Source organism: Globicephala melas, chromosome 9 (genome assembly GCF_963455315.2).
Source record: "Globicephala melas chromosome 9, mGloMel1.2, whole genome shotgun sequence".
Lineage (NCBI taxonomy): Eukaryota > Metazoa > Chordata > Mammalia > Artiodactyla > Delphinidae > Globicephala > Globicephala melas.
In genome coordinates this window covers 32781770-32795178 of record NC_083322.1, presented here as the reverse complement: position 1 = coordinate 32795178, position 13409 = coordinate 32781770, and the positions used below count along the sequence as shown (strand labels likewise).

The 13409-nt window shown below is 37.8% G+C and overlaps 1 protein-coding gene across 5 annotated transcripts in view; it reads left to right on the top strand.

The window, feature by feature from the left end:
• CAV1 (caveolin 1) overlaps positions 1–9729 on the top strand; it is a 33576-nt gene extending 23847 nt beyond the window's left edge. For all 5 annotated transcript variants that reach the window (XM_030857611.3, XM_030857612.3, XM_060305383.2 and 2 more), the window contains exon 3: positions 7516–9729. In XM_030857611.3, coding sequence (XP_030713471.1) covers positions 7516–7857 — 342 coding nt within the window. In that variant the 3' untranslated portion in view covers positions 7858–9729. The remainder of the gene's footprint in view (positions 1–7515) is intronic.
• The last annotated feature ends 3680 nt before the right edge of the window (positions 9730–13409 follow it).

Below are 13409 nucleotides of genomic sequence, written 5' to 3'. Positions count from 1 at the left end.
TTCCATTCATTCATTATCCATCAACTTCCAGATGCCAGCCAGCACATGAGGAGTTTCCAGAAAGAAGCAGGAAGCAGACTAGGGCTTCCAGGCATGGAGGGGAAAGAGTATCGGCAACAAAAAGAAGTTGTCACTAAATCCAAATGGATGTGTCATTCGCTAAGAATCATTTGCATAAGATTCCCCAGGCCCCAACCCAGAGAGTGTGATCTGAGTCTGAAATGGGCCTGAGCATCTGCATTTTAACAAGCATCCTCCCTCCAGTTGATTCTTTTGCAACACTACCCCTGTGCTGGTGCATTCAAGACATTATATTCAGAAGTCAAGATTCAGTGACACGTCTTCCAGGTGGAGCTGGCTCTTAGTCCTTGGTGCATATCTGGGTAGAAAGCCAAGCACTTTATGGATATGCGCTGATAGCACTATCAATTGCCTAAAACTTTTCTAATATTCAGTTTGATATGAATTGTAGAAAGTTGAAAATGCTGCATTTCCTTCTCATATATTTCTAGACTTTGCTCCAGGACCAAATTCCAGGATATTTATGTACATTCATTATATACATTTTTCTATAAGCTTAAAAATTAAATTATCTAACAGAAGAAAGAGCAATGTAATAGAAAATAAAACATGATCATCAAAATAAAGATGGTTTGTTTTAGTCATCTCTAGCTGCATAACAAATGACCCCCAAATTTAGTAGCTTAGAACAACAAATATTTACCATCTAACAGTGTGTCAGAAATCCAAGTGTGACTTAGCCGAGTAGTTCTGGTTCAGGGCCTCTCACAGGCTGCAGTCCAGGGGACAGGGCTGGAGTCATCTCAAAGCCCGACTAGGAGAAGACCCATTTCCAAGCTCACTCGCATGGCCAATGGGAGGATTCAGTTCCTCCCAGGCTGCTGGATTGAGGACTCAGTTTTTCAGTGGCTGTTGGCTAGAGTTCTCCCTCAGTTAACTTCCACACAGACCTCTCCATAGGGCCGCTCACAACATGGCAGCTGGCTTCCAGCAGAGCAAGCAAGCAAGAGAGCAAGAAAGGAAGCAAGATGATGCCATGGTCTTTTGTAACCTAATCTTGGAAGTGACCACCCCATCACTTTTGCCACATTTTACTATTTAGAAGCAAATCAATAAATCCAGCCCACACTAAAGGGGAGGGTGTTACACAAAGCATGAATACCAAGACATGGGGGAGGGGGGGATCACTGGGAGTCATCTTAGATGCTATCACAGAATACATGAATTTGCTTTTTCATAGTCAATTTATCATCCTATTTACACTTTGCTAAAACTAAATGTTAATGTAAAACAAATCCTTCTGATACAGGTTAAGGAGTACATTCTGGGGGTAGAGTCTAGTAGTGTTGAAAAGATATTTTGAGGTTATTAATTGAATTCAGGTTTCTATATGAGGAGCTGTACACCTACTATGCCAACCAATAGCAAAGAGTGTTAGTTACTATATCACTTAAGAATGCTCTCTGCTATAGGTAATAGAAAATCTGAAGAGCTGTGGCTTAAAAATAAGAGCATAAGGAGAAGTCTAGAGGCAGACAGCTACTGGCATTGTTTCAGTAGTTTGGTAATAGCAAAAGCAGCATCTTCTGTTCTCTTAATTACACATGTCACCTCATGATCACAAGATGACTTCTCTACACTAAGGCAATACATCATTTTCTAAGTAGGATGAAAGGGGCAAAGGGCCACACCATATACCTCTGCTTCTTTTCATAAGGAAGATAAAGCTTTCCTGGAAGTCTTGCCCAGCAGACTTCTACTTAGATCTCATTGACCAGAATTGGGTCACATGTCTACTCTAAACTGACCACTCACCAAGGAGACTAAGATTACCCTGGCAAGTCTATAACCAACTATAACTTAACTCTGAGATAAAAGAATTATTTCCAAGACCTGAATAAATGAAGATTCACTTGGCAGAGAAGTGGGACTGTGGATTTAGAGCAGGCAACACACATCTTCTGTAAACATCTTGTTTGTTATTATTTATGTGCTCCATATATCCAATACAATCACAATTTTGTGATTTTTTTCACAATTTTGACAAAAGTCTAAAAAGATATTTTCCCACAGAAACAGACAAGGCAAGCATCATTGCTTGTTAAATCTCAAATATACTTAAAGTTTCCTTCTTGAAAATTCCTTATTCATAAATAAAATGTCCAAATTTTGAGACAAAAAATGACCCCATGGTTTTTTAATCTTGTGTACATATAAAATGTTTTTTAAATATTTCCATTGCATACATTTAACAAGATGAAATCTTCTGAGACTTACTGTATTAGCCAGCTATTATTAAAACACAATGAGACAGATTGCTTTTCTTGAACATCTGCTGATAGATTTTTGTTAACTTACATTTCCAAAATTATAGCATCGTAAGTCAATGTTGCACAAAAGTATTTAATGTCATTTATAAAAATCTAGTTATATAAACCGTTGACTCCTTATAAAGCATCTATTAAGACACAGAAATATCACTGAAGCATATTTATGCCTTTGATCTTGCAGTCTGCATAATGATTCGGGCCAGAGGCGCAACTTGTTCCATAGATTACAGAACAGAAAATCAGTTCTTGGAGAAGCTGTTCAACCTCATCTGAGGCATCCCATTCTAAGAAACTAAATGGCACCTGCATGTCTTGGTTTTTGTGTTTGTTTAAAAGCAAATCTCTAACTGCTGTTCTGCTCCAAATCTAGGTGAGCAGATAAAATTCTGCTCTGAGCAAGACCTGCCCTCCTATAGAGGGATAAGAGGAGCATGTCCCTGAGGGAACGGGACGCCAGAGTGACAGCTTTGATAAGGGATAAATCAAACCAATGATGCATGTGAACGATGAGCACACTGGAGATTGTCAGAAACAGGCATCATCATTCATTCAGTGATGTTCAAATTCACATACAAGCCTAGCTGCCTTTTACATTGACTACAGAATGTAGCATCCAGATGATTGAGGATGTATGGTGACAGCAGACAGCTGTGGAAGAGCCTAGGAGAGTTTCTAAGTCTGAATTCCAATCCTGTGCCTGCCATTAAGTGGGAAAGTATTCTTGATCCAGTCATCTGACAGCTTTGCCCATCGATTTCTCTATCTCAAATGGGACTCCTTTTCTTTAAGGATTCCTTCAGCTTTAAATACCTATGAATCTGCTAAAGCAACTATGCTTTGATGGATGGAATTGTGAACTACCTTTAGATGGAATGACTGATTACTAACAGAACTTTGTTGGGTTCAGTGCATTATGAATACATATCAAAATGTACAATAAGGATATTTTTCAAAATATTCCCTCCAGTTTTCTTCACCCTAGATAAATGTACAGAAATGTCTGTATTAGTGTTGAGAAAAGGACACTTCTCCTAACCTCACACAGAGATACATTTCAAGTCTATGTCTTAGAAGACAGTGAGAGACTTACAGGAGACCTAGAGATATGAATGGGGTAGGCAGAGAAGGGACCTGGGGAGAGAGATGTAAGTTCCTAGGGAAATTATGTGGAGGGCAGGGCTGGATCTAGGCCTGGGAATCAGGAAGTTACAGTTCTAATTTCAGCCTTTCCACTGATTCACTTGGGACCTTGAGAATGCCTGGCCCATTTAAATCGTGCCTCAGTTTCCTTATCTGCCATTTAGAAAGAGTCCTTGGCTAGGTGCCCAGGATTGTGAGAACATAATGTTCAGGGCCATGGAAATTCAATCAGTACCAAAAATGCAAAACATCCTAGTTACTAGATGTCCTAACTTAAAATGGAAACATTAACAAGAGTAATTCCTTTAATAATCAAAATGTGAATGTTTTAGAAAGCATATCTATATGGGTGAAAATTAAGCGAATTAAGGCTACTGGAAGAGCTTATAGTCCTAGGGATACATAAGCAGAAAAAGGTCAAACTTGGGGTAGGACAAGTTCCAGTTTTGCCACTTATCATCCTTGTGTCCTTGGGTAATTTCTTAACCTCCCACAGTAGCCTCATATGTAAAATGAGAATAAGAGCACGCATCTCAGAGGGTTGTGTTAAAGATGATTACAGATGGAAGTTAGCTCTTTTGAAGCATTGATGAGGTTTGAATTCACAGCCGCCATATACTTTTCAGCTGATAGTTTCTCTTATTGCAATTAAAAAGCTTAGTCACCCAGAGCAAGTACTTTTTTAATGCCATTTATTAAGCATTTACTGTATTGCAATGCTCTATCCCCATGCTAAGCACTTTGCATAAATTTTCTCATGTTCTCTTCACAAAAACCTATTACTATTACTGCTGCAGAAATGGAGGTGGAGAGAAACGAAACATTATTTCTGGCTTCATTGTGTTTCCTTAACCTGCCTTATTTTTTTTCTCAGCTGCATCTAATTGGTTCTACTTTTAATATTATTTTAAGCCACTTAAAGTTTTTAAGACTAAAGCAGCAACTAACTGAATATATTTATATAACATGTTAGTTTTGTCATGTTGCTGTCCACCCCTGGAGACCTGCTCTAAATTTACTTGGATATTTGAGGATAAATAAATCATGCTCACTGCAGTTTCTGGAAAGCATTAAAAAACACTAAACTTGCTTTGAAATAATCAAAGCAAGTTAAAATAAAGCTTAAGAATTTCTAAAATATTCATTGAAAAAAGGATTTATATTTATGTTTAGAAAAATTAACTTATCATTGAGAAATCTTACACACATGCATATGTTCATAGATCTTCACTAAGGACCAATTGTGTATATATGTGTACGACCTCATCGTAACACGCTCCTCAGAGACCACACTGTGGGAATTCTTACAGTTACCAAAGGGTTAAATTCAATAAACTCTTTCTTGTTAATGTACCATTTAATTATGAAATACTATAATCGTCTTAGAGAAAATTTGAAAAATATTTTTTTAAGCAATGTGGTATTGAAGAAAGAGTCGGTATCTTTCAAACCAGATTAGAAATTCAAATCCACCTCTTATTTACCTGGACAACTTATTAAACCTTACATTTTTCTATGAAATGGGAATAATAAATTACAGAGTTGCTGTAAGTTAAATGAGAACAGTGTTTGATCATGATAGCCAATCAACAAATGTTAGTAACTATCCATTCCCTTGGAAAAGAATCTCTAGGCAGACGTGCTTAAATTCTGTTCTGTAAAGAGATAGGAATCCTCTGTTCCCATAAAGTGCTTACCAGCCTTCTTTGGTAATAGACTATTTTCTAAGAAAAAGCAATGGACCCTTTTCTATTGTACATTCAAAATGTATGCACCCACTTCAGGGCATTCGTGGACCAACACTGCCCATCCTTTGACTCAGATTAAGAACACCTGCTCTAGCGCATTCATTCTGACTTCACCAAATCCTCTTACAAAATAAGGTCATCTTTAAAAAATACTCAATTCTTTGGGTACCTTTCAGTTGGATGAAGGAAAACAGCAGGGCTTTATTTTTAATAGCTCTAGGAAAATGCATTATCTGAGCAAAACCCCACAGTAGACAAGTAAACTGCACAGAAACTTCATTAAAGGACTGATCTGACTTGCCACATATTTAGAACAGCCTTTGAAAACACACAAGTAAATGTTTACTTCTGAGTCTAGATCTAAATGAAGAAAGAAAACATTAGAACAACAATAAATTTACTTAGCTTCATTTAGATAATTGTGGACATACCATTTTTATATATTACATATTCTTAGGACATTGGACAACAGATCAAGAAACAGAATGTTCTAGAAAATAAACCTTAACTATTGGTAAGTATTATGTACTTTTTATGAAAGAGGTTTTGTTGTGTTGAATCAAAAGTGGCTCCTTGGCACTGAGAGGCTCCATGGAGTCACCCAAGTTCTAATTCCCTAATCCTGAGATTAGCTGGATTGCTGCTAGCAGTCATCAACTTGTTTGGATTTCAAACTACATTAGATCCCTTCATATTGCTGCCACCACCAAGCAGTTAAGCTGGCTCTGTCCTCTTCTTTTGGTGGTAATTTTTTTACCCTATGCTTCAGTTTAGTCTATATAATCCTTCCAGAGGGATAAAAGCTCCTGGGAATTAATTGCTTAAGTGAACACGTACTGTGGGAGAGAACGCTATTTGGGAAAGGGGCCAAGTTTGCATTCTGTCCCCACCATTGCTTTGCGTTTGACTTCAGCAAGTCACCTTCACCTCTCTAAACCTAAGTATCTTCTTTTGTAAAATGACAGCCTACCTTCCCAGATTGGTTTGAAATCCCAGATCACATGGAGACAATGCATGTAGAAGCACTTGGTAACTGTTAAGTGCTATGTGACTGCAAACTCATTTGATTACTTCCTAGTGGCCACCAAAAGGGACTAGTACAGGTGTGGATCACTGATGTTTGCATCTGTCCTTATTCAAAACCTTACTGTTTGCTCAATTCAAAAATTAAGTTCTCTCTTAACATTTTCTTAACTGCCTTCCTAATTTTCTTCTTGCTTTTAATGTCACCTCTGCTCCCTCTAGCAGGAAAACCTGAAGCTCAAAGCTCAAAGCTCACCTTAGGCTTTTCTCTCTCCCTATCCTTGAAGTAATTAAGTCCTGTGGATTCTTCCTTTAACATCCTGAAATTCATTATTTATTCTTTTCTTTTTTCTTTTTCATGGCCTATTCCAGTTTTGGCCCTACCATCTCAAACTTGAGATACAGCAAGAATCTCTCTGCCTTGAGTCTCTTCCTTTTTTCTCAGGCTGGACACTGATATCAAATTCATGTTGATAAATGATTGCATTGATTGTGGCTGTATTCCTCCACTCCAACATCTTCAATAGACCCCCACTGTATATAAAATAAAATTGAATCTGGCCTCAACCCATCTTTCCAGCCGTGGCCACACAGGTCTATCTGCCTGTGACACTCACTGTATCATCCTTCCTTGTTCCTGGGGCCTTGCTCACTGCATTTTCAAGATCCCTTCTTCCTTCCTTTCCAAATCATACCCCATTTTCCAATCCCTGCTCAGGTCCCACCACCCCATGAAGACTTCTTGAATCCTCAGAGCTCACAATGATCTAATTTCCTGAAGATATTCTACCAGTTGAATGTTTGAAGAGTTGATAATCAGTTATGAACTAACTACCATTTAACACTGTGTGTGTAGTTGTCTTGGAGTCAATTAACTTAGGTCATGTCATTTACATTTTATTGAGTGCCATGTATACTTATCCATGTTGCTGGGTTTTACTTGAAGGCAGGAATTTTATCATATCCATTTAGTTTCCCCCAGAGCAGCAGTTTTCAACCTTTCACACAGCAAAGAAGCACCTGGAGGACATGTTAGAAAATCTCCTTGATGCCACTCCTAGGGATTTTTGCGGGGCCCAAATCTCTGAATTTCCTACAAATTCCAAGCGAGGCTTATGCTGCTGGGTGCCTTTTAGCATCTTACACAGAACCTGTACATAAAAGCTAATATATATTTATGCATACACAGAAATGTTTTTTTTTTCTTTTCTTCTTCTACTTCATGCTCATGTTCTGTCACTTCTTCCTTTTAGATTGATTTTGAAGATGTGATTGCAGAACCAGAAGGGACATACAGTTTCGATGGCATCTGGAAGGCCAGCTTCACCACCTTCACTGTGACGAAGTACTGGTTTTACCGTTTGCTGTCTGCCCTCTTTGGCATCCCAATGGCACTCATCTGGGGCATTTACTTTGCCATTCTCTCTTTTCTGCACATCTGGGCAGTTGTACCGTGCATTAAGAGTTTCTTGATTGAGATTCAGTGCATCAGCCGTGTCTATTCCATCTACGTCCACGCCTTCTGTGACCCGCTATTTGAGTCTATTGGCAAAATATTCAGCAATATCCACATCAACACGCAGAAAGAAATATAAATGACATTTCAAGGATAGAAGTATATCCGATTCTTTTTTTCCCTTTTAATTTTCTTGGTGCCAATTTCAAGTTGTTAGCAACAATATATGAATGAATTTTCTTGGTTCAGAGCAAAGAAATCACTCAGTTTTCATAACTATTATTTGTCTCTTCTGAGCTATGTCTTCTATTTTTGGGGTGGTATGAATTTTTAAAACCCACTTAAAATATTTTCCTTACATTTGGATCATTGTTTTATTGGCTGAGATATGAGCCTATCGTTGAAAGATAATTTGAGAGAAATATGAAGAACTGAGGAGGAGAAAAAAAAAAAGAACTAACAACCTCAACTGCCTATTCTAAAATGTTGATCATTTTATGGTAAGGGAAGAATTCCAGGCTATTGCCATTGAGTGTACAGGTATGTGGGCAGTTTTCAACCAACTCTTCCCTCTGAACTGTTAGTGAATTGCTGCCATTCACTTTAATGATCCAGTGGAATCTAGTGATCTTTAACAAGTTAGAAAATATAATCTGCACATGATCCGACTAATGGCTTACTCTCCTGAAATTTTAACCTGTGATACCTTCTGTGCCTGAATATTTGTTATATAGATGGTGATACCTAAGTGCCTTCCTGTTCTTCAGGTTTTCCTTTTCAAATAGGGTCCACCTCATCAACTTTCATTAGGTCAGCAGCCTCCCTGAAGACCAAAATTAGAAAAATCCATTACCTAGTTCTTCACACTTGTTTCTGACTCTGAGATACAGAATCAGATGAAGTTCATGTCTGCACTTGATGACACAACATCTTTACCCATATCGAGTATGGTCCACATCAGCCCCATTAAACGAATTAAGGTGGATAAACGGGGCCAAGCCCTCTCTGGGCTGGCAGGAGTAGAAGCCAACTGTCCCCGTCTCTCACCAGCTGAATGAGGTCAGCATGTCTATTCAGCTTCGTTTATTTTCAAGAATAATCACGCTTTCCTGACTCCAAACTAATCCATCACTGGGGTGGTTTAGTGGCTGAACATTGTGTTCCCTTTTCAGCTGATCAGTGGGCCTCTGGGGAAGGGCTCATAAAATGGAGGCCATTGTGTGAGACTGTCAGAGTTGTTGCAAATGTGACCTCTTCAAAGTAAAGCACTTGCAACTGTCTGTAATGCTGTGACACATGGCCCCTCCCCCTGCCAGGAGCTTTGGACCTAATCCAAGCATCACTTTGCTCAGAAAGAAGATGGGGGAGGAGGCAGTAATAAAAGATTGAGGTAATTTTGCTGGAATAAATTCAAATTCTTCTGAACTCAAACTGAGGAATTTTACCTGTAAACCTGAGTCATACAGAAAGCTGCCTGGTACATCAAAAAGCTTTTTATTCCTCCTACTCATATTAAGATTCTTCCCAGGGGGACTTTATTTTTAACCTTCAGTTATGCTTTTATTTTTATTTCCATACAACTGTTGGAATTCTGCTTGGTTTTTTTGTTTGTTTGTTTGTTTTTTGGCCTCTTCCAGTTCTCCTGACACTTTAATTGCCAACCTGTTACCTACTTAGGTTTTTTGCATTTAAAACAGACACTGGCATGGACATAGTTTTACTTTTAAACTGTGTACATAACTGAAAATGTACTATACTGAAATATTTTTAAGTGCAAAGATATTTTTATCTTTATATGAGGAAAATCACTTGGGAAATTGCTTTGTGATTCAATCTGTAAACTGTGTATCCCAAGACATGTCTGTTCTATATAGATGCTTAGTCCCTTGTACAAATCAAGTGCTGGTCCAAAAGACAGCTGAAATTTTATATGCTTACTGATATTTTACACTTTTTTATCCTGCATGTCCTGTAAAGTTATAAGTCTGCACAATAAAAATGTTTAACAGTTTGTCAGCTTTATTATTTTTCCTCAAAACAGGTCTGTATGTGTTGATTTCTGTGGTGTGTGTGTGTGTGTGTGTGTGTGTGTGTGTGTGTAATGAGCATATTCATGGTGTGTGTACATATTTGTAGTATGTTTTTGGGGGTGGTGGTCTTCCAGTTTTCAAGACCACATTTTCCACATTTAGTTGGGCTCTTTCTTCTAAGGCCATCAACATTCATGAGTTACTTCAGGTGAAAGTTATAATTAATAAGAAATATTTGTTTAGCAGTTTACTCAATGTTTTGTTTTATGTCATCTAATTTGAGCTCCCAACAACTTTATGTGATAGATATTAACTTTCTCCATTGATAAATGATACATTCAGGGAGGGGGCTTTGCTTTGAATTTTTGCCATTTCTTAACTGGAATGTTTTAAGATGCACATTTCAGAAATAATTTATTTTGGCCTTGGCTAAGTTTACATTAAGAGCTTCTGTATTAGTCACGGTGCTCCACAGAAACAGAACCAATAGGAAATACGTATATGAAATATACGTATATGAATATATTAGGAAACTACATATAGAGAGAGAGAGAGATTAAGGAGTAAGAAACTGGTCCATACAAGTTAAGGAAGCTAAAAAGTCTCAAGGTCTTCAGGGTAAGTCAACAAGCTGGAGACCCAGGAGAACTGATGGTCTAGTTCCAGTCCAAAAGTTGGCAGGCTGAAACCCAGGAAAAGCTGATGTTTCACTTTGAGTTCAAAAGCAGGACAAAACCAATGTTCCAGTACAAAAGAATTCAAGCAGTAGGAATTCTCTCATACTCAGGAAAGGATCAGTCTTTTTGTTCTATTCAGTCCTTCAACTGATTGGATGAGGCCCACCCACATGAGGGGGCAATCTGCTTTACTCAGTCTACCAATTTATTTTTTTTCCTTATTAGTCATCCATTTTATACACATCAGTGTATACATGTCAATCCCAATCTCCCAATTCATCACACCACAACCCCCACCTCCTGCCACTTTCCCCTCTTGGTGTCCATATGATTTTTCTCTACTTCTGAGTCTCAATTTCTGCTCGGCAAACCAGTTCATCTGTACCATTTTCTAGGTTCCACATATATGCATTAATATACGATATTTGTTTTTCTCTTTCTGACTTATTTCACTCTGTATGACAGTCTCTAGTTCCATCCACATATCTACAAATGACACAATTTCGTTCCTTTTTATGGCTGAGTAATATTCCATCGTATATATGTACCAATCTTCTTTATCCATTTGTCTGTCGATGAGCATTTAGGTTGCTTCCATGACCTGGCTATTGTAAATAGTGCTGCAATGAACATTGGGGTGCATGTGTCTTTTGGAATTATGGCTTTCTCTGGGTATATGCCCAGTAGTGGGATTGCTGGGTCATATGGTAATTCTATTTTTAGCTCTTTAAGGAACCTCCATACTGCTCTCCATAGTGGCTGTATCAATCTACATTCCCACCAAGAGTGCAAGAGGGTTCCCTTTTCTCCACACCCTCTCCAGCATTTGTTGTTTGCAGATTTTCTGATGATGTCCATTCTAACTGGTATGAGGTGATACCTCATTGTAGTTTTGATTTGCATGTCTCTAATAATTAGTGATGTTAAGCAGCTTTTCATGTGGTTCTTGGCCATCTGTATGTCTTCTTTGGAAAAATGTCTATTTAGGTCTTCTGCCGATTTTTGGATTGGGTTGTTTGTTTGTTTTTAATATTGAGCTGCATGAGCTGTTTATATATTTTGGAAATTAATCCTTTGTCCGATGATTCACTTGCAAATATTTTCCCCCATTCTGAGGGTTGTCTTTTCATCTGGTTTATGGTTTACTTTGCTATGCAAAGCTTTTAAGTTTCATTACGTCCCATTTGTCTACTTTTGTTTTTATTTCCATGACTCTAGGAGGTGGATCAAAGGATATCTTGCTGTGATTTATGTCAAAGAGTGTTCTTCCTATGTTTTCCTCTAAGAGTTTTACAGAGCCCAGTCTTACATTTAGGTCTCTAATCCATTTGGAGTTTTTTGTGTGTATGGTGTTAGGGAGTGTTCTAATTTCATTCTTTTACATGTAGCTGTCCAGTTTTCCCAGCAACACTTATTGAAGAGACTGTCTTTTCTCCATTGTATATCCTTGCCTCCTTTGTCACAGATTACTTGACCATAGGTGCATGGGTTTATCTCTGGGCTTTCTATCCTGTTCCATTGATCTATATTTATGTTTTGGGGCCAGTACCATATTGTCTTGATTACTGTAGCTTTTTAATATAGTCTGAAGTCAGGGAGTCTGATTCCTCCAGCTCCGTTTTCTACCCTCAAGACTGCTTTGGCTATTCGGGGTCTTTTGTGTCTCCATACAAATCTTAAGACTTTTTGTTCTAGTTCTGTACAAAACGCCATTGGTAATTTGATAGGGATTGCATTGAATCTGTAGATTGCTTTGTGTAGTATAGTCGTTTTCACAATATTGATTCTTCCAGTCCAACAACATGGTATATCTCTCCATCTGTTGGTATCATCTTTAATTTCTTTCATCAGTGTCTTATAGTTTTCTGCATACAGGTCTTTTGTCTCCCTAGGTAGCTTTATTCCTAGGTATTTTATTCTTTTTGTTGCAGTGGTAAATGGGAGTGTTTCCTTAACTTCTCTTTCAGATTTTTCATCATTAGTGTACAGAAATGCAAGAGATTTCTGTGCATTAATTTTGTATCCTGCAACTTTACCAAATTAATTGATTAGCTTTAGTAGTTTTCTGGTGGCATCTTTAGGATTCTCTATGTATAGTATCATGTCATCTGCAAACAGTGACAGTTTTACTTCTTTCCCAATTTGTGTTCCTTTTATTTCTTTTTCTTCTCTGATTGCCGTGGCTAAAACTTCCAAAACTATGTCGAATAATAGTGGTGAGAGTGGACATCCTTGTCTTGTTCCTGATCTTAGAGGCAATGCTTTCAATTTTTCACCATTGAGAATGATGTTTGCTGTGGGTTTGTCATATATGGCTTTTATTATGTTGAAGTAGGTTCCCTGTATGCCCACTTCCTGGAGAGTTTTTATCATAAATGGGTGTTGAATTCTGTCAAAAGCTTTTTCTGCATCTATTGAGATGATCATATGGTTTTTATTCTTCAATTTGTTAATATGGTGTATCACATTGATTGATTTGTGTATATTGAAGAATCCTTGCATCTCTGGGATAAATCCCACTTGATCATGGTGTATAATCCTTTTAATGTGTTGTTGGATTCTGTTTGCTAGTATTTTGTTGAGGATTTTTGCATCTATATTCATCAGTGATACTGGTCTGTAATTTTCTTTTTTTGTAGTATCTTTGTCTGGTTTTGGTATCAGGGTGATGGTGGCCTCATAGAATGAGTTTGGGAGTGTTCCTTCTTCTGCAATTTTTTGGAAGAGTTTGAGAAGGATGGGTGTTAGCTCTTCTCTAAGTGCTTGATAGAATTCACCTGTGAAGCCATCTGGTCCTGGACTTTCGTTTGTTGGAAGATTTTTAATCACAGTTTCAATTTCATTACTTGTGATTGGTCTGTTCGTATTTTCTATTTCTTCCTGGTTCAGTCTTGGAAGGTTACACCTTTCTAAGAATTTATCCATTGCTTCCAGGTTGTCCATTTTATTGGCATAGAGTTGCTTGTAGTAGTCTCTTAGGATGC